Consider the following 22,031-nt stretch of genomic DNA (forward strand, 5'->3'; position numbering starts at 1 on the left):
ATTCACCATCCTCATGGCTATGACCCCCAGTGCCAAGGTACCATCATCTATAAGCCTGAATAACAAGCACTTTCTAATTGGTCTCCCAGTTCCTCTACAATTTATGCTCACAATATCAGTCATGTTGACTGTTTTGAAATAGATCATAGCACTTCTCTAATCAAAATCTTACAATGGCTTACTATCCACTCAGAGTACTTACAATGTTCTTACAATGGTGTTCAAAGTTCCCGTTGATCTGGACTTCACATGTGATCATGGTGTCATGTGTTAGTTGGCTACACTGTATTTGGGCACCCAGTTTGGCCAAACACAAGTCTAAATGTTACTGTAAATTATTTTTTAGAGATGATTAATATTTATGATCAGACTTTCAGTTAAGCACATTACTCTGCATAATGTGGGTGGGCCTCAGTCAACAGCTAAAGACTTTAAGAGCAAAGACCAAGGTTTCTCAAAAAAGGAATTCTGATTTCAGACCACAACATAAAAATTTGCCTATGTTTTCAGCTTTCAGACACAGGACTACAACATCAGCTCTGGAGACATTTCCATTATTTCTCTCCCTTCATCTCCTACATTTCTTTCCTTTCACTCAAATGGCTCCAGACACACTAGCTCTATGTTTTTCTTCCAACATAGTAAGCATGCTACTGCTTCAGGGACTTCGTACATGAACTCTCTGCCTGGAATTCCTACCTCCAGATACCCACATGGCTTACTCTTCTTCCTGCCTTCATATCTTTGCCCAAAAGTAACCTCAGTAAATCTTTCTCTCTTTACCCTATTAAAGCCATCGATCCTACTATACATTTTACTTATTGTTGCCCCTTTCTAAAATGTGCACACCATGAGGACAGGAATTTTTATCTATTTTGTTCACTCCTACATTCCCTGCAAATAGAACCATCTTGCATATAGTTAACAGTATATATTAGTTCAAAGAATGGGGAAAAGTAAAGTCAGTAGGTCCTAGCTCACAGTGTAGAAATTAAAGGTATATAAGTATACGTGTAAAAGTACAAATACACACACACACACACACACACACATTTGGGGCCTCCTTTGTGGCATCAGGATTAAGTCTCAGCACCATCATCTCTAAAGCCTGAGTTTGATCCCCGGCCAGGGAGCTAACCCACACACTCATGGCTCAGCAGGCCTTTCCTGTCTTGTCACTGTTCCCCTTAGCAGTGTATTTCAGTAAATTTGCCTGTTCTGCTCCCCACTCTGTCTTTGATGATTCCTCTTACCCCCCACACCTGTGGCCTAAACCCCAGTTCTTCTATGCATAAATATTTTTTTAAGTATTTATCAATATGGAAGTTAAAGGAAGAAACAAAATTATAGTTATAAAGGTCTTTTAAATTAGAATAGTCCTCAGTATGTTTGGAGGCACAGAAGAAGGAATAAGTGGACAGGGATAGACTGACAATACCATAGAAACAGAGAATAACAAGACAACACGTTCCCCTTTGAAGATCAAGGGTATTTTGATCAAGGGTACTTCTATTTTTAAACACTTACAGACTAATAGTTCACAGAAACATACAGATAGCCAATGGGCAATCAAAAACATAAAACAATGCCCAGCTTCAATTATAATTAAACAAATGAAAATTAAAAGTTACATAAACATTTTTCTGTTATCAAAGTAACCAAATGCAAAACACCCAGAACTCAGTATTGGCATACAAAAAAGATAATACTCCCATAAATTGAAGGGCAGGTAAAATGGTCCTAATGGTCACTTACATGTTTGTTCCCCAAGCTCCTACTTCCCTAACACCTTTGACTGCCTTTTCTATGTTTGGGGAATTGCCTACAAGTCTTGTACATCTTAAGAAAACAGATTATTTTCTCTCCTGTTTCCCTACAGCTACGCATGAGCAAATAACCTAGACTATGCAACTATGACATATCTGCTCCTATTTTGAATTAGAAACTACTAACTCAAAGAGGAAAGTGTTATATGAGCAATCTACTCCGTGAAGAATCCCTACTAGGCATAGGAATTTTTTTTTTTGAGATTTATTTATTTATGCATATAAGAGCTGGGGTACAGGCTAGAGATGTGGGGGGTGAGAGGATTCACCAGAGACAGAGTGGAGAACAGAACAGGCAGACCTACTGAAATACACCGCTGAGGGGAGCTGCAGGTGAGACAGGAGAGGTCTGCTGCGCCATGTGGGTTGCTCCCTGGCAGGCCAGCGGTCGAACTTGCGTTGCAGAGGCTGGGGGTTGCTTCATAGTGCGGTGCTTAATCCCTTGTGCCAACAGGAAGGCCCCGAGCCATAGGAATTTATCATATACATATAAGTGTACACACACACATATATGAAATATTAACTACTTAAGATATATCATATATACATATGATAGATATCAAACATATGAAGTCTGTTCATTACACAACTGTCAAAAAACTAGAAATGTTTCATAGAGTACACACCCATATTGCAGATCTACATGTAAATATGTGAGTGAAAATATATATATGAAACAGAATTAGAACCAAGAAAGTAGAATTGAGTTAATGTTAAGAATTAGAGTTAACAATATATGCCCATTGAAGTAGGTCAGTCACAGAAAGACAGATATTGCATGATATACTTCATAATATAAGGTACTTAGAACAGTCAAATTCAGAATAAGAAATCAAATGGTGGTTGCCAGGGGTTGGGAGGGGAGGTGGTCTTATTATTTAACGGGTACACAGAGTTTTGGTTCTGCACTATGAGAAGAGTTTGATGGATGTGATAGTAGCAGCAGTAGGTGAATGTACGTGACAGTAGTAAGTGAATGTACTCAATGCCACTGAAATGTACACTTAAAAATGATTAAGATCCTTTTTAAAAAAGAACAAAGAAAAATTACATTAAAAAATAAAACTAAGGCAGAAGCACTGACAAAATGAGAAAAATTTTAGGCAGGAAACAGTGAAGTCATGACTTATCAGCAAGGATGTTCCAATAGATAAGAATTGATAGAAAAGCTGAGAGTAGTGAACAAGAATGTGAAGTACTGATAAGAAATACAAGAGCTTGATCCCAAGCACTTTATACGAAGTTCTGTTTGGGCCATTTGCATATTTGGCTAGCCTTTGGATATTGACATTAATGGTTGAAATTGTTGGTTTGCTTATGACTACCCGAAAATTGTAAACTTTTATAAATTGTAAAATATCAATTTTTATTAACAGTCCTCTAAACTGATACTTTTGATTGGCATACTATGTCTCTCTACACTTCCTACGTGTAGAGAAAGGCTTGATGTTATCATAAAATCACTTGCAGATTAGCAAAGGTTATTTTGTAAGGCAGGGACCAGCGAGGCAGGCTCACCATTTTCAGGGACAGAATCAAAGTCAAAAGAAGCCAAGTAAATAGGCTTGTGAATGGAAATGCACTGTAGTTCAATTACTAAAGATCTCCAAACTCCACCCAACTCTGATTCCTATATGCATTTGCTGGAGAATATGTGCATGCTGTGGCATTGACATTTCCTACCAAGTCTAGTTATGATTATAGCTGTATCTTGCCAGCTTCACTTTAATAATATTCTTATTAGCTATATTTACAATCCTTTTGCAAGGTGACTGAAAAAATTCTAATCTATAAATCATGTGATTCAAAAGCTTAAAAAAAGTATCTTTAATTTACCCTTTTAATTCACCAGCTAGCAAAAATGAGTCACACTCAACTTATATACTAGAATGGTCTGCAACTTTTTTTAAAAAATGAGATGAATCTACATGTATTGATAAAGGTGTCTGTGTTAAATGACAAAGGCAAGAAACACAGCAGTATTATATAACTCAGCCACTTTTACATAAATAAAAAGTGTTAGGTATTTAACTAAAGAATACCGGGGGCCTCCCTGGTGGCACAAGGGGTTAAATCTCAGCACTATGAAGCTATAGGCAGTCACTGTAGTACAAGTTTGGTCCTTGTCCAGGGAGCTAACCCAGATGGCACAGCAGAACTCTCCTGTCTCGCCCACTGCTCCCCTCAGCAGTGTATTTCAGACAGTCTGCCTGTTCTGCTCCCCACTCTGTCTCTGGTGAATCTTCTCACCCCCTCCCCATTACTCTGGCCTGAAGCCCAGCTCTTATATGCATAAATAAAATAAATCTTTAAAAAAAATTGAATTTTTCTGGAAAGATATGCAAGAAAACAGAGACCTTCATGAGGTACAAAAGGAAGATTTAATTCTAATTTTACGTTTCTGTACTATCTTAAATTTTTAACATGTTCATAGTATTTTATTTATCAAGTATATATTTAATATAGGATTGTTTGTGATAGCATTATGGCCCAATTTTGTTTTCCTTTTTATGCATTTAAAAAAACCTAAAATGTATTAATATTTTCATGAGTTCACCATTCTCAATTTCTGCTATCTGCCTCTTCTGCACTCTTGTTGGAATTCTTACCTAAGTTATCTTCCAGGTACTATGCTTTCTCCCATAGTAAAATATTCCGTAAAGCAGTGAAAATTGTTACTTTGTCATCTTTCACTCTTTTCCTAGCTACAAAGAATTTCTTCTTGCCTCTTTATTCTACAGCCCAGGTGGAGACAGCATGAGACCCAGACTTAAGTCAATTAGAGAATTCCAATCCATCTGCACAAAGACTGCTTCAAAGGTAGTCCAGGGATTTTATTTAATAAAAAATGGGGAAAAATAATTCTTCTTAACTCCAGTGTTTAATTTTAGAAATTTGAAGCTGGAGTTACTGTAGCTACCTTACATAGCAAGGGGAGAAAGCTCTGGTGGTGCCAGGTCACTATGAGGAGGCTGAGAATAATGGCAAGACAATGAAATACACAGCAGAGCTAAGAAAGAAACCAAATCTTGCTGTCTGTCTGCACACTAAATCCTTCCTTTCCTACCTCATACATTATACTCACCTGACTTTTTAGTTATGGGAGCTATTTTTTCCCTCAAGATAATTTGAATTGGATTTCCTGTCACTTACATATAGAGGGCCCTATCTGAGACTCTACTGTAATTATTTCTTCTTTCCAGACTTCAAGAATGGACATTTCTTCAATATTTCTCAACTGGTGCTATCTTCTCTCTCTTCAAAACCTTCAAAACCTAAACTGTTTTTAGTGTTCCCCTTCCTCACTTCCTATTTTTTCTGTGTTAAGCTAGAGTTTCAGTAAGATAACTGTTCTAGGGCTTATATTGTGAAAGTTTTTATTACTACCTGTCCTGTGCCTGTATCCAATTTATTAACTTTAAATAATATTCTCTAAGTAGTTACACATTATCTACACAAATTCATGTTTGTTTATTTTTTTTATTTTTATTTTTTTGTGGGACCCTCGCCAGCGGGCGGGGAACGAATCAGCGCTGCAGAGGCTGCGGGCAGCCTCGCAGCCCAGCACTCAACTGCTGCGCCACCAGGGGAGGCCCCTATTTTTTCATTTTGATCCATCAGTTAATACCTAACTAATCTAAATGTTTATAAGTAATTAAAAACTTAGTTAATATTTTTAAACTTTTACCCACAAATCTAATTTTACACTTTATGAAATGCTGTCACTTTAAAAGGCAAAACCCATTATTATAATAACAAAACTTAACCTTACATTTAAAGAACTGCAAATATGACCACATTAAAAAATAAAACACATTATTATAATGAAAATTAAATTTTTTTAAAGATTTATTTTTTTATTTATACAAGCACTGGGGTACAGTCAGAAGCGAGGGAGGGTGAGAGAATTCACCAGAGCCACAGCAGAGAGCAGAGCAGGCAGACTGACAAGGTACACTGCTGAGGGGAGCAGCGGGCAGCAGAAGAGGTCTGCGCGCCATGTGGGGCCCTCACCCAGCAGCCGGTGATCGAACCGGCGCTGCAGAGGCTGTGGGTAGCTTTGCAACCCAGGGCTCAACCACTGCGCCACCGGGGAGGCCCCTAATGAAAATTAAATTTCACTTTGACCTTAAAGAATTGCAAGTGTGGCCTTTAATTCTAATTCCAATTCTTTTTTTTGAACTTAAGAATAAACATATCTTCTTATGGTATGCAATTGTGGGACAGAATATTAGGGTTCTCTTCTCAGACCACCTGAATTATTATATAATGATTGTCAGTACATGATCTGAAACAGAAAGATAAGACTTGGTTATACTTCCCAAAATTACTACAATCTACTCCTTTCCAATTGCACCAGTTTCTCTTTACAATTAGGACCTCTTAATTTCATAAGTGGCCAAAGTATTGGCAGCCATCAATTAAATATTTCTTATGACACTAATCTCTTTTCAAATCACTTATTTATCCCGTGTACTATTTTCATAGTACACATAAATCTCTAGTTTTAAGTCTACTCTGCAGTTGTTCATTATGCTTTTTCTTCACTACACAACCTATTTTAAGTCAAACATTTGTTTTGAATGGGGCATGGTTAGATTTAACTACATTTAAAGTTAGAAGTCCCTTTACCGAGTTATTTAAAATTTCCTTCTTATCAATCATCAGATCTACATTATTTACTGCAATTATCAAAGGCAGTAAAATTAGGATTTATTTTTCCTATCAAATCATCACTGACTCAGGGATTCACAAAAAATAGTAGCTGACTAACTTTAATGTTTTATACACTTGACCATTAAAATCCACAAAAGCTATACATTATTCCCCCCAAAATATCTCTGGAGTTTTTCAGGTCTACTGTGTAGGCACTTTCCAACTCCCACACAAATGAGTGCACAGTCCAGATCAGCCAGGCTAATCTTAGTCTCTTTTTGTCTTTAACATATCCCATATAAGTACTGCTAACTATTCTTTTTAACCAAATTATTCCTTAGTTGAAAATTGTCTTAACAGATGCTTCCTCCATCTCATATCCCTAACATTACTTTGAAGACTCTTCATAAGCTAACCTTAGTTTGACATCCCATTGCTCATCTTTTGCAATATCCTAATAAGGTCAATGTCATAAACACAGAACTAGCAAATGCTTAATAGCACGAGTTTTAGATGAATAATCATAAACAATCCTATAAAGAGGTATTATATGTTGGCTTTATAAAAAATATTCTCATAGATTGGTAATTGTCTCAGATTATAACAAAAAACTAATGGGATTTGGGATTCTGACAGTTACATCTCTCTACTACATTGTGCTCTGCCCCTCATATACACCATTCAGTTTGAACTAACCTTTGTTTTTTTCATAGCTGTTAGCTCTCCAACTTGGAATTTATAGTTATTTACAATATTTGAAAATCCGAAAGTTTCAGATACTCTCAGAGAATCACTACATCTTCTTGGTATGACTAGCAGTCAAAAGCTTTAAACTTTATTGTATAGATTTTGTCTTTTGAAAACAAGCCCTTTTTGAAATTCAAATATAGGGCCTCCCTGGTGGCACAGACGGTTGAGCACAGCCCTGTGAAGCTGTCTACAGCCTCTGCAGTGTGGTTTCGATTCCCAGCCGGGAGATACCCACATGGTGCTGCAGACCCCTCCTGTCTCGCCCCCTGCTCCCCTCAGCAGTGTATTTCACTCAGTCTGCCTGTTCTGTTCCCCACTCTGTCTCTGGTGATTCTTCTCACCCTCCCGCACATCTGGCCTGTACCCCGGTCTTGTATGTATAAATAAATATTTAAAAAAAATTTTCAAATATAAAGGTATATTAATAATATCAAGTCAATGCATATTCAAATCACACCAGTGTCCCAACCTCACCAAATTCTAAAACTTGCAAGGAGTATCCTCCAGACCCTTTCTTGAGAATCACTGAGCTTGACTTTTTGCTCCCTAGGGCAAGAGTCACAATACTTACAATAACATTGTAAATTCATTCATATAGCAGATTTATTGGTGCTTTAATATGCCAGGACTTAAGTATGCAAAAGTTAAAGAGAAAAAACAAAAGAGGCTCCAAATTGCCGATGTCCAGTAAGTAAGAATTCTTAATAGTTATTGGAGACATTCAAATCAACCAGCGGTTAACACTGTGGGCAACTAGGACAACGTTTGGGAATCTGACTAAAGTTATGGGGAAACTCGGAAAAATACAAAACACGGAATTTTGTATACAATTTCAGAGGAGTTACGATCTTCTGTGACGCTTAATCACCACGAGATCCACAAACTCTGGGTTAAAAACCCACTAACAAAACGAGGTTCTCTAGAGGGGAAGAGGAAAGGAAAACTTGCTTTAAAATCTTTATCAGGCCTTGCATAGTGCGATGTATACAAGAGCTACTTAGGAGAGATTTGCTGGTCGATCATTTTCTCAAAAAACAACAACATAACAGCAACAACAACAACAAAAAAAGCACAGCATCCGCGAACCTTCTCTTCCAGGCGAGTACTTTAGTCAGGTGACTTTAAAAACCCGAAGCCCCCTTTCATTAGTGACACTCAAGACCTAACACCAACTCGAAATCACTGTTTCCTGTTCACAAAGGACTACACGATTGTTAATTACTCTGGTCCTAGAGCCCCTCCTTTTCCTAGAGCCCCTCCACTCCTTCCTAGCCCAGGGCTTCCCCTCTCCCATCCCAAAGGCAAAGGCCACAGCCTGTCCCCCCCACCCACGCCCCCCAACCCCCGCCCCCCACCCCGACACGCACCCAGAGGGACAGAAATGAGGATGCTGAGCGCCGCCACACCCTCAAAATAAGAAGGCGGCCCCAGTAGTGACAGCCCCCGCTGCCAACCCTGCCCTCGCCACATCCAGCAGTGGAGATTTACCTCCAGTCCCAGGAAAGCAGAGGCTACTGCTCTCAAAGTGGGTTCGGTCGCCTAGCCGCCCGATCTCCCGTTACCATGGAGACGCAAAGATCCACGCCCCGCCCACTCCCTCCCTCTTCCCGCGATATTTCCCCGCCGCGCGTCTCCCTGGCGAGGGGTCTTGAGAGCCCGCCCCTCTGCGAGCCCGCCCTCTCCTAGAGGGACATTATTGGATGGTGAAGCCCCACCTCCATCTGTGGGCGGGAACCTATGTTTAATTCTTCTTGAAAACGCTTCAGGATTTTTTAAAAAATATTCTTATAGCAGTGTAGTTGCAGTAGGCCCTAAGCAAAACACTGCCACGTTTCCTGGCCACTTAGCAGAAACGTCCACTGTCGCTTGTGGGCCAGCAAGAGCTCGCGCATGCGCCTGGAAGGCCAGAAGATGGCGGCGGTGATGGCCGCACTTTTTTTCAAATTGGTGCCTCCCAGAAGGCATTGCGCGCATTTGTAACGAATTTCCGTTCGAGTTTGTATTTTAGGCGCCATTTTCGAGTGAGGGACCCGGAGCCGAAACACCGGCTGGAGTGGGGGTTTGCGATCGTCTTCCAGCTCTGGTCCGAGTGGGCCACGCCGCAGGTAGAGTGCTTTCCCCGGCGAGGCCGCCCCACTCCCGCTTCCTGCCGCGGCGGCGCTCGGAGAACCGAGGCCTGAAGCGGGGCCGGAGCGGTCGGGCCGGGCTGTCCCCCCTCCCCCGCCGCCGCCTGTCCCCGCGCTGCTGCCTGGAGCTCGCGGCGAGGGGGGGCGGGGGTGGCCTCCGAGTCGCGCAGTCCTCCCTCGGAACCCCGGCCCCGCCTGCCCCCTCCCGAGCGGCCCCCGAGCGGCCCGTGAGTGCTCTCCTAGAGGGCACTCCCCACTCCAAGGGCACGAGCGGGGACCCCAGTCCCGCCGCCTGCCCTAGTGGGGTGCGGACGGGAGACGCCACCCCGGGCCGTTCTTCCCTGTGGGCTGTGGAGGAGACCCCGCGCCTGCCCCGCTCCGGGCTGGGCTGTGGAGGGGGCTTCACCCCGGCAGCCCGCGGCGCTGAGCGCAGCCGCGGGGGAGGCGTGGGCGCGCGCGGCCGGAGTCTCCTGCCTCCGAGCCGAGTGTTCGGATCCAGAGCCCGCACGAACTCCCCCAAAGTCCGCAGCCCGGCGGGCGCGGGGCCGTCGCGGGCTCCGAGGTGACACGGTATCCTCGCGCGCCTGCGGCTGCGGCCCCGGAGGAGGACGGAGCGGGCGCGGGGGTCTCCGAGCTCGACTCCCGCGGTGTAGAGAACCGGCCCCCACCCCGCCTCCCCTCGCCCGCGCTCCCCCACCCGGGCGTGGAGCGGGGTTGACGGCGGGCCCTCGGGTTTCCCGGAGCGGCGCGCGCGGGGACTGACTTGCCCGGGTCTCCGCACAGGAGCATGCCGCGCCGAGGCGCCCAGCCCTCCACCGCCCGGCGCGCCGAGAATGGGCGGCCGCAGAGCCCCGACGGTGCGGCCAGCGACGCGGAGTCCGAGCCCGCCGCCGCAGGTGAGTGCAACCCCGCGGGGCGGCGCGGGGCGGTCCGGGTGGGCCCGTGCGCCGCGGGCCAGTACCTTGCGAGGCCCGCTGGGTCCGCGCCGCCCGCGAGCTGCGGAGTGGGAGACCCAAGTGAATCCGAACCGGGGTGGAGGTGCAGGGGCCACAGCGGCCGCGAGCTGACGTCCCGGCGCCTCGAGATTGGCCCTGAGGAGCAGCTCAAGAAAGTGATAAGATTTTCAGATATTGGACTCTTGGTGCAGTTTCTGTGTAACGGTGCTTCAGGACATGGGGGTGAGCAAAAGGCTTTAGTTTGACCTTCTCTTTGTGGCCTAGTGCTTCTGCGGAAATCGGCACGATCAGTCTATAACAAGTTGACTTTTCGTAACGACGATGTATTGATGGGATGAAAAGTTGTTTGTCCCTAACGTCACCTTTATTGTCTTAAATTGCGTTTAAGAATAATTTACTCGAAGGTGCCGTAGCTTCTGAGAGTTCAGAAATTGAACGACTCCGCTGTGACAGTGTTGCTGGAGTTCGTGAGTGTCCAAAGTAAAGGTTCTTGGTGTTCAAAGATGCCTCCGAGGGTTGGATCGAGTCTCAGGATACATCCACCTGCTTAGGCTTGCATCAGGGCATCAGGTTGTTGTGTTTTCCCAAATTTGCTCATGTAGTGTTTTGACTCTTAAAGAGGTACATTCTATAGAGTTTGGTGACTGGTGGTTTAATGAATTTCTTTTTTTCGATAAAGATGATTTTATTAGTTTATGAGTTTGGGATAATGCTGTATCTAAGTGAAAAATCCGAATTCCTGGGTTTCATATAAAACATCTTTCCAGAGATTAGTAAGCATGTACTCGGAACTGATTACACTAATTGAGGCTTTTTCCACCTTGCTTTCCATTTCCTTTCCTTTCACTTAGAGACTCCAAGTGAGGAAATGGATAATAGAAGTTTGGAAGAGATTTTGAATAGCATCCCTCCTCCCCCGCCTCCAGCAATGACCAATGAAGCTGGAGCTCCTCGACTTATGATAACTCATATTGTAAACCAAAACTTCAAATCCTATGCTGGTGAAAAAGTTCTGGGACCTTTTCATAAGGTATTTGACCATCCTAATACCTACTGTAAAGTAATGGTTTTTATCACTAGATGTTTCAAGTTTTTTGTGTTGTTGTATTTAACCTTGCAACATGTGTTTGATGTTCCTTTACTTTTGTGTTGGATGGTTCCTTTACTTTTAACAACTGATTTAGCCTGTTTATTTGCTTATCTTTAGAACCTCTCACTATAAAAGCTGTAGCTTTTCTTCTCTGAATCGAATTAGTGAGTTTTTTGTTTGAGAACTTTCTCTGTTAGAATGAATTTATTGAAGTGTCTGAGTTAGAATTAGAATATGGTCTTAAGATATTGAAATTTGTGATAGAGAATGTGATTAAGAAAATTTAGTTTGTCATTTTGTACAAATAAAAACTAAATACTTGTGGGTTTGCTGCAAATTAAAAATTAAGTAGATTAAAATCTGTAGTATTGGTGTGATCTTTTTAACTTCTCTTTCTCTTTATACAGCGTTTTTCCTGTATTATTGGGCCAAATGGCAGTGGCAAGTCCAATGTTATTGATTCTATGCTTTTTGTATTTGGCTATCGAGCGCAAAAAATAAGATCTAAAAAAATCTCTGTACTAATACACAATTCTGATGAACACAAGGATATTCAGAGTTGTACGGTAGAAGTTCATTTTCAAAAGATAATTGATAAGGTAAGGGATTTTTGACTATTTAGCTTATTTGCAACTTTCAAGTAAGGAGCATGAAGAATTTCAAAACATTTGCACTTTTTTTGGACTTAATTTGGATTCTAAAAATTAGTCTATGATTAAAGCAGAACAGATGTTGATTTCTCTACCTCCGTGGTCATATTTTCTTTTGAAAGTGGTGGTGGCGAATGTTAAATTTTTTATCTAGGAAAAATAACTCATAATAGTGTTTGCCTTTTTGGAAATAAAAACTTTAAGCAGTTCTGGTATCCTGAGTGCCAAATAGGCATTCTTTTAGTATGAATTTTGGGCTCGTTTTTATTGCTTTTGGATAAATTGCCTAAATTTTAAAATGTAGTGACTAATTTCACCATCTTTATTATTTCAATTTGTATTAAATTTAATGTATCTAATATACATTCAATTTGTTTCATTTTGAATTACTATTAAAGCAGGGGAGGGATCAGGCTAACATGTTTTCTGGAAAAGGATATAATAATAGGTAAAATGTTAAAGCAGGGGAGGGATCAGGCTAACATGTTTTCTGGAAAAGGATATAATAGGTAAAATGTCTTTAGATTATTTTTGAGTGTTTTTTGGTATTGAATTTTTTCCTCTTCTGCTTATTAACTTTAGAAATTCATTTAGTTTCAAAAATGACTGGTTTTTAAAAATAAAGAGAACCATATTATATAATGAAAGAAACTTCTGGGTTTTTTTGTGGCTTGTTTTGTTTTTTAAATATAAAAGACTAAATCTAAATCTACACAGTGGAATCGATTTTATTTCTTGGTGCTTTCTATTTTGCAATTTGATATGGAGCATAGATTTCCACTAAATCAGATTTTATTCCATTCCTTGTTAATTACATTTGACTCGTGTAAATTTTAAAAGCCATAACTTCAAAATGACAGATATTAAGGGAAAGTAAATTTTCGTAGATTTAAAGTAGATTTGCACTTCATTTTGACTTTTTAAAATCTCAATTCTTTGTGATTCTTTTTACTTTCAATTAATGGCATATTCTTCCACACATACACACACCCCGGGCAAAAGAAAAAAAGCCATATCACCTCATTACTTCCTTCTTCCTTGAATCATCTTTTGCAGGTTTGTTGTTTTTTTTTTTTTTTTTAATGGACTAGTAATTTAATCTAACAACATGGCTTAATGATTAGGTGAATTCATTTTGCATGTGCTGTGGTTTTCTCTCCCCTCTCCCCATTTCATTAACTCTTAGTCAAATATTTTTAGGCTTGTTTTATAGGTGGGGTTTTTGTTTGGTTTGATGATCTGTTTTATGATCGTGTGAGGGAAGGTATCATACAACTTGCAAAAATACCTGTTCTTTGTTAAAATTATTTCTGAGAACTGTCGCCTGTTTGTGTGCATCTTCTGTTGAAGATTTTGATCCATAATATTAGTTTCAGTATGAAGTGAGTGATACTTGAACCAGACATATGACTTAATAACAATTGTTTTCTGGTTTTGTTTTTCCTGAAAACAGGAAGGGGATGATTATGAAGTCATTCCTAACAGTAACTTCTATGTATCCAGAACAGCCTACAGAGATAATACTTCTGTCTATCACATAAGTGGGAAGAAGAAAACATTTAAGGATGTTGGAAATCTTCTTCGAAGCCATGGAATTGACTTGGACCATAACAGATTTTTAATTTTACAGGTAAATTTATTAAAGACTTCAGAAGTGCTTTTAGTCTTGTTACTTTTTTTTCCTTCAATAAAGTTTGGTGAGAGGTTTTCCCTGTGGGATGACTCCTGTATTTTTGAGGCCTTAAAGTACTGTAGCAGCACATCATGGTTTACATAGTATAGACAAGATGCGAATCATTATTTGCTGCTCTAGAAATTTAAGGATATTCATTCAAAACTATATATTCATCATCAGAGCCTCATTTTGTCTTTGTATGAACGGACTTACTTGTTCCGCTCTAGCAGCACGTAAATATTGGCGTAGTAAGATAAATATTAAACACCAATATTATTGTGCTGCTTTAGCGTGACAGGGATATAGCAACTATTATTTTTGTTTATATTTCCCTCTAAGAAAACATTTTAAATGAAATTCCTTTTTTTGAAGAATTCTTTTCCTTGTGTTTATTCTTACCTCTAATAATACTATACAGCAAAAGAAAATGAAAATAACTGTAGACTTGGTATTTGACAAATTTGAGCAACTAATTTAATCTTTTTCTGTCGCTTAGAAGGGTTAATAAAAGTTTACTCAAGCTGGGTTTTGTCTTGTTTATAATAGCCTACTGGAACCACTACTTTTGGAAGATCAGAGAGTAACTGAGATGTTTTCATTTTAAGTATCACAGAGTCTCAGTGTTTTGTTGGGGTTTTTTTGGTTGTTGTTGGGTTTTGTTTTGTTTTGTTTAGTTTTTTGGTTGGTTGTGTTTTTTTTGTTTTTGTTTTTTTTTTAGGGATATAAAATTAAGTACCTGGTTTTAAGTTGATTTATATTAGAAATCCTTCATTTTTTATTTGAGTAAAACTACCAGGATTGCTTAATGAGGAAAAAAAATTTTAGTGTAAAATATGACTTTGTAAGAAATGTTAGATTTCTTTTTAATTTTGAGGCTGACTTGTTCTCTTGAGTCCTATCCAGATCACCAAGAGCATAATAATGTAGAAATAGTCTTTAGTGTTTGTGCTGCTGATTATAATTTGGGAATTCTGGTTTGTATACTGAAATTTTAAATAGGATGACCGAGTAACACTTAAAATGTTATCTCCTCTTCCATTTTAATTTGTATTCAGTTATTCTTTAAGAAAAGAAAATTACTTTTAGACATACATAGTATATGTACAGGATAAATCAATATTCTGGACTTACATTAGCATAGCATCTTTATTACCAGACATACTATGTTTGTAATACTTCTGAATCCCAACCTTAAAATTGAATGTTTGGAAGTCAGCTGCAGACAAAATTCTGAACAAAATTTGAATTTAGATAAATGTGGGAATAAGGCTTTGTAGGGTTGGGTTTTTTTTTTTTTTAATCAAATGTTTCATAGAACTTCGTATTCTGGGATTTGGTTTGATTATAAGTAGAAAGTTCTGTCCCTTTCTAATGCTAAGTTTGGTAATGATACCATCTGTAAGAAACTGTATTTGTGTTTCTCTTTTGTTTTTATTTATTATACTGGAGTAAGCAGTACAGGTTTTATACCTGTATAAAGAATCATCTAAATAGACTACATTTTAACCCTTGTAAGAGTCTTTTTTTTCCCCTTGATGTAGCCTCTGTGCATAATTCAATAACAAAGGAAGCTAAGTATAGTAACAACTTCCCAAAGAAGTAAATAAAATAATGTTTGAATTGTCAATTTTATATTAAAAATATGCTTCTGAAGTATCTAAGTTGCTTATGTTGATTATTCTCATAGTAATCTCAACCTTTTTGTGTTGTGATAAATTGTTTAAAGCAAGTTCTTAATACCAATGTAAACTATCCAAGTTAACAAATTCAATTCCATTTGATTAAATTTACAGATAAGAACCTTAGGAATTCACCTGTTAGGAAGAAGAAACAGGATTGGACTAGGTAGAACTAATGATGCCTTATTAAAAGTGTGAGGGAAAGTGGCAGTGGTTTCTATGGATTTTTATTTAGTTGCTTATCAGAATTTTAGACTCCTGCGCTAGAGACATAAAGCATGAGAAGGTAAGTAAGAATGTGATTTTTGTTACCTTCTCTCCCACTGGATAATGTTTATCTTAAAAATTAGGTGTGGTGGGGCCTCCCTGGTGGCGCAAGGGGTTAGGTACTGCACTATGAAGCAATCTGCAACCTCTGCAGCACGAGTTCAAGCCCCGGCCGGCCAGGGAGCAACCCACATGGCGCAGCAGACCTCTCCTGTCTCACCCGCTGCTCCCCTCTGCAGTGTATTTCAGTCAGTCTGCCTGTTGTGTTCCCTACTCTGTCTCTGGTGAATCCTCTCACCCCTTCAACTCTGGCCTGTACCCCAGCTTTTATATGCATAAATAAATAAATCTTTAAAAAGAAAAAGAATTAGCTGTGGTTTGGGAAGCTGGGAACTTAGAGATAGCATACCACACCCCCAGACATGTCATTACTTTGAATAAAATGTATGAGACAGTGGTAGTGATTTAACAACATAAGAAATCTGAATTTAGCTAAATTAAAAATTTTGAAATTAAAAAGTGCTAAATTTTAAAAGATCACAAAGGCTGGGTTTTGGGTGTTGTTGTTTTTTTTTCCCAGTTATGTGTATTGGATTTGGAGATTATTCATTATTTCTAGTATTTGAATCCATTTAAAAAATTTTCAGTTGACCATTCAAATGAGTACTTAATGAGGCATTTACAAAGATGCTGTAAATGATACAAGTATGATTAAATCCCTTTTCTTGTCCTTAATGGCACAAAGTATTTCTTTGCCTAAAATAATAGGTTATGCTTGACTATTGTGCTGTCCATGTTTATATATTTCTCCATTTATATATATCCTATTTAAGAGTTTATGTCCCATTGTTATAACTCTTGGTGCCAACAAATAAGGTTTTATTAGTTGTGCATAACATTTCATGGAAACTGTGGCTTATAAATTAGATTTAATAAGTTTTGGTTTATTTGCTTCATTCAGGTTCAAAATTGTATTAGATGATTTGCTGTCTCAGGAATGTTTTTGTAAACACCTAAAAAGCTGCTATAACTATTAACTACAGTTTTGGTTTGGTTTTTTCCCCCCAAAGTTTTCAACTACACGTGTTTTTTTGTCTTCACATTATAATTATAAAGACTAACTTAAAATTTAAAACAAGAATCAAGATTTTTTTCCTTACTCTTTAGTAATTTGGAGATTGAAATAATCTTAGTCTAACTTGTTGCCTGTCCATCTCTTCCTTTTTCCAACATACATCTTCTAAGCTTGGCATGGTATACAAATTTTGGGTTCTAATCTTTTAACCTGTAGAAATAAATCTGTAATATAGCAAAAGAAATTTTAATGTTATCAGTAGCAACTCAGTTACTCAGAAGTAACTTGTTCAATAGCTTCTATACAAGAAATGGAAAGCAATTATCCTTAAGCAGTCAGAACAGATGTCAAGCATTCCATTTACTAAAGCATATTATCCTTTCTATTTATGAACTTATTTTAGGCAGATAATAAATTTTTGGGTTTTGGCTTTTAGGTAACTCAAAAAAAACCAATAAAATTAGAAGATGAATATACTACAATGAAAGTGGAGAATATTGAAAGAATGTTAAGGCAAAATAAAAGTTCAAAGTCCTGTAATTCTGGGCAATAAAATTTTGATGTATATAGCCATTTATTTAATTTTTAAAAAATATTTATTTATTTATACAAGCACTGGGTACAGTCAGAGGTGCGGGAGGGTGAGAGAATTCACCAGAGCCAGAGCGGGGAGTACACTGCTGAGGGGAGCAGAGGGCGCGGCAGGAGAGGTCTGCGCACCACGTGGAACCCTCGCCCAGCGGCCGAGGATCAAACTGCGGGCAGCTTTGCAACCCAGCACTCAACCACTGCGCCACCGGGGAGTCCCCTAGCCATTTTTTTTTTAAAGATTTGTTTATTCTTATACCAGAACTGGGGGACAGGCCAGAGGTGCAGGGGGATGAGAGGATTCACCAGAGAAAGAGTGAGGAGCAAAACAGGCAGGCTGACTAAATACACTGCAGAGGGGAGCAAGGGGTGAGACAGGAGAGGTCTGCTGCGCCATGCCGGTATCTCCCTGGTCAGCCGGGAATCAAACCTGTGCTGCAGAGGCTGTGGACAGCTTCACAGCGCTGCTCTCAACCCACTGCGCCACCTGGGAGGCCCGCATGTAGCCATTTTTTATTTTAAAAACCCTGCAGACATTATTAGGAAAAATCCTACTATAACTATGTACTTGATTTCCTATGATTCCTAATTTGCTAAAATTCATGTTCAATTAAGAGTAAAGATCATCATACTTGTTTCACTTAGATACTTAAGCCATTTTCCTATAGATTATATTGTCAAGAATGGTTTAACTGAATCAGTGTCACTCATTTCAGTAAGTTAGGATTGAGACCATCATTTGGAAAATGTTATCAACTGTATTTTGGAGGACGTGATCTTTAAGCCTTTACTTTTATATATACTCTTTGAAGTATGTTTGCTGTTTTTATGAAACTTAAAAACCGTACATTTTTCCATAGTTGCTTAATGTCTCTGATGCAGTATGAACATAATTTTAAAAATATGAAGTTTGTTATAAGTAACAGTGAAAGAATGGTTTCAATCCTTGTTTAGTATGCTTTAAGCTACAGAAACTAGAGGTATCTGTCTGGAAGCCTATGCAATTTTGGATGTTAGCCTTAGTTTGAAACCTTTTTGGATAATCTTGCTGCCAGTTTGTGACTTTGAGTCTTACTTAATGTGGAAGTATGACTTTAAATTCAGGTTAATGCTTTAAATTCATTTCTGAAATATATATGGGACTTTTTGTCCTAAATTAAAGCTGTATTCTATAATTTCACATAGAATTGGCAAATTTTCTGAAAAATCAGGCTGTGAATCTATATGTTGTACATGAAATGCCACAAAAATGGAAAAAGGAAGAAAATAAATTGTAGAAAGTGGTAAGACAGGCAAAAGGTACATCAAGGAACAGTCACAGAAAAGGTCCAAGGTTGCCATTGCAGTCAGTCCTAATAGTTAAGTGACAAGTTAGAGACCTGAATGTTCCTGCCTGTTGATTCAGCAGTCCTGATAAGATAATACAATAAGTAGATTTTTAAAAAGTGATTGTCATAATACTATATGAAAAAACATTATTGAGATTTGTGATGGAACATTTTAATTTATAAATATCCTTGTCTTTCCCTTTAACATTTTTTTCAACTGGGCAACTTTGTTAAAATGAACAGAAACCATAGCTGAGTATCCTTCGTTTTAATTGAGAGGGAGCAAACGACCAAAACAATCACTGCTTTACCCAGAGCTGTACAATGTCCTAATAGCTGTATTCCATCACTTCAAGAAATTGGCCAGGGAAACTGTGATGTCTTTAATAGTTTCATTGCAAACTGTAAACACTAAATTCCAATACTTAATAACTGGTGATTTGATTCAGAAATGTTAAGTTTTCCTAGCATAGTTTTTCATTCATCTTAAAATCATCGGTGCTTAGATATTAAATTTTTTTGATTAGTGTATTAGAATCAGGTATAAGATATTTGTTATTTGAATGGTAAATACTAACCCAAATACATCATTGAGGTCAGTACCTTTCATCTACGGAGATTTACATCCACTCCACTAGGACATATGCATTGTTTGGGGATAGTTTGGGTTGATACAGTTGGAGAAGGGGAGGAGGTTGCTACTTGCATTTAGTGAAGAAATAATTTAAAAAAAAAATGCTATTTAACATCCTACAATGCCCAACACAGCCCCCCCAACACAAAAAAAGACTATTTAACCCTAAATGTAAGTTGTGTCACTGTTAACTACACTCTGCCTACATTTAAATTTAAAAAAAAAAAACTTGGAATAAGATTCTTGGCTGGCTAGAACTGCTGTTATTACAATCCAAAACTTTGGACATTCTTCTAGGCTTAAATCTTGTCTAAAATTTAAACTATTCCTACAAACATTTGGAAAGAAGTGATAATTAAAAGCACAGTAAAATATTTTATATAAATACTAATTCATACACAGTACACTAAAGATTGCATAGGAAATCTGAAAAATAACAGGCTCTTTGGATAATATTTCACTTTGATAATCATGTGTTGTACAGAAAGTGATGTGTATACAAATATTAAAAAATTGTATTGCTAGACTAGTACAGATGTAACTGAATTGTTATATTCGGGAATTTGGGTATAAAATTAGCCAACTTTATACAATGAGTGGGTTCTTCAGTGTGGCAAAAACTGCTTGGGTTTTCTCTGTTTTACAAGAGCTTAGCAGCTTTAACAAATTGCTTTAATTCTTAAAAAAAATTAATGAGCCACACATACACAAACTATATTATCCCATCTTTATTTTTTTAACTTTTATAATTATGTTGAAACTTGGGGTAAATGCAATGCATTGTCCAAATTTTTAATGTTCATAAATGGGTATTTTAAATATTTAAATTGAGAAAATAACATGTTCTTTTTAATGTGGTGTTTTTCTCTGTTCTTTTTAATCTGCTGTGTTTGCTCAAATCAAAGAGTGTGTTTTTTCTACTTGCCTGTCCATTTTCTTCTGTTGTGGTAGCATAGAGTACACGCAGGCTGCTTCTGCGAAGTACAGTAGCAGCTTTTGCCTGAGCATGTTCAGAGAGAATTTTCTCAACCACCAAACTAATAAATGACTGGCACTCAGCCCTGCAGATTACTGATTATGGATTTTTTTCTTTTATTACCATGAAAAATAAGTAATTTTTGTTTTTAGAACATTAGAAACTTAAAGTTTGAGGTACTTTTTTGAAAGCTGGTACTAATAACCAGTTTATAAAGTTTAAAAATAATATAAGCTACTTTTGAAGCAGGATTCCTACTATATTCTAACCATGAATGGTCTTTTAGAGAATGCTTTGTTTTAGAACAGGAGTTCTAATTATGTTATTAACACATTGCTACAATTTTTAAATCAGATTACATGAATATCTTGTTGATAATGATTAATAGAAAAGTTAATTTTTATTTATATTGAAAAACATCTTAGATGGAGATTCTTTCACTTTGTGGGCATAATTTTATGAGTTAATGTAAGAATATATAAATAGACATTTTGTGTCCCCTTATGTAAAATTAAAACTTAATGTCATTTAAGAGAACACTAGCAATAGTTGTACCTTGTTAAATCTTTTTTTTTTTTTTTAAGATTTATTTTATTCATTTATGCATATGAGAACTGGGTTGTAGGCCAGAGCTGCAGGGGGTGAGGATTCACCAGAGACAGAGTGGGGAGCAGCAGGTGAGATAGGAGAGGTCTACTGTGCCATGTGGGTCAGCTCCCTGACTGGGAATCAAACTCAGGACTCTGGCTGGTGATAAGACTTGATTGTGCTGAGACTTTTAACACCTGTGCCACCAGGGAGCCCCCCCCCCTTATTGAATCTGTTTAAGTTGATGTACATTGTTCAGTAGTTTATTACCATTGAGTTTTTTTGTTTCTAGTTCTCACTTAAGATTGATGTAGCTAAACATACACAATGTGAAATAATAAATTTTTTTTTAAGGGTGAAGTTGAACAAATTGCTATGATGAAACCAAAAGGCCAGACTGAACACGACGAGGGTATGCTTGAGTATCTAGAAGATATAATTGGTTGTGGACGACTAAATGAGCCTATTAAAGTCTTGTGTCGGAGAGTTGAAATATTAAATGAACACAGAGGAGAGAAGGTGACTTTTCTATAGACTTGTTACAAATCAGAATGTTCCTTATGAGTTAAATTATACTGACTTATTCACATGATTATAGATCATAATTATTGAGTAAATGGAATATTAGGTTGAATTTTATGTTTTTCTTACTGACATTTAAGGTGGATGTTTTTATCTAATGTTGGCATATTTTAAGTTCAGTTGTACATATAAGTGGATTATTTGAACATTATATATGTTTGATTTTTGTAGCTAAACAGAGTTAAGATGGTGGAAAAGGAAAAGGATGCCTTAGAGGGAGAGAAAAACATTGCCATTGAATTTCTCACCTTGGAAAATGAAATATTTAGCAAAAAGAATCATGTTTGTCAGTATTACATGTAAGTACTTTGTCAGTTATTTCTGAAATTTAAGCAAAGCCCTTCTCTTTCTCATAGTCAAGGAATATAATGAGGTGGGGGGGAGTTTTGTGTTCAAGTCATGAAGTAGGGCTGTTTATCATAGATAACATTGAAGGTTGTTGACTTAAGAAGTAGAATTATAGGTATTTACTATATTTAATAGTTTCACACATATTTTTTAAAATTTGTGTACTGGTAAATCTAATTTATTTTAAACAATAATTTATTTTACTAATTCTAGCCTTGACACCTGAGTTGTCTTTTT

The 22,031-nt window shown here is 38.1% G+C and overlaps 1 protein-coding gene across 2 annotated transcripts in view; it reads left to right on the forward strand.

Moving 5' to 3' along the window:
- Positions 1-10,145: 10,145 nt before the first annotated feature.
- SMC4 (structural maintenance of chromosomes 4) overlaps positions 10,146-22,031 on the forward strand; it is a gene marked incomplete at both ends in the record, with an annotated part of 30,156 nt that continues 18,270 nt past the window's right edge. The window contains 6 exons of one of the 2 annotated variants that reach the window (XM_084231690.1): positions 10,146-10,311; positions 11,166-11,344; positions 11,812-12,003; positions 13,508-13,684; positions 21,219-21,383; positions 21,618-21,745. In XM_084231690.1, the coding sequence (XP_084087816.1) occupies positions 10,146-10,311; positions 11,166-11,344; positions 11,812-12,003; positions 13,508-13,684; positions 21,219-21,383; positions 21,618-21,745 (1,007 nt within the window). The remainder of the gene's footprint in view (positions 10,312-11,165; positions 11,345-11,811; positions 12,004-13,507; positions 13,685-21,218; positions 21,384-21,617; positions 21,746-22,031) is intronic. The other variant, XM_084231691.1, reaches the window with a different exon arrangement.

Source organism: Talpa europaea (genome assembly GCF_964194135.1).
Source record: "Talpa europaea genome assembly, chromosome: 4".
NCBI lineage: Eukaryota > Metazoa > Chordata > Mammalia > Eulipotyphla > Talpidae > Talpa > Talpa europaea.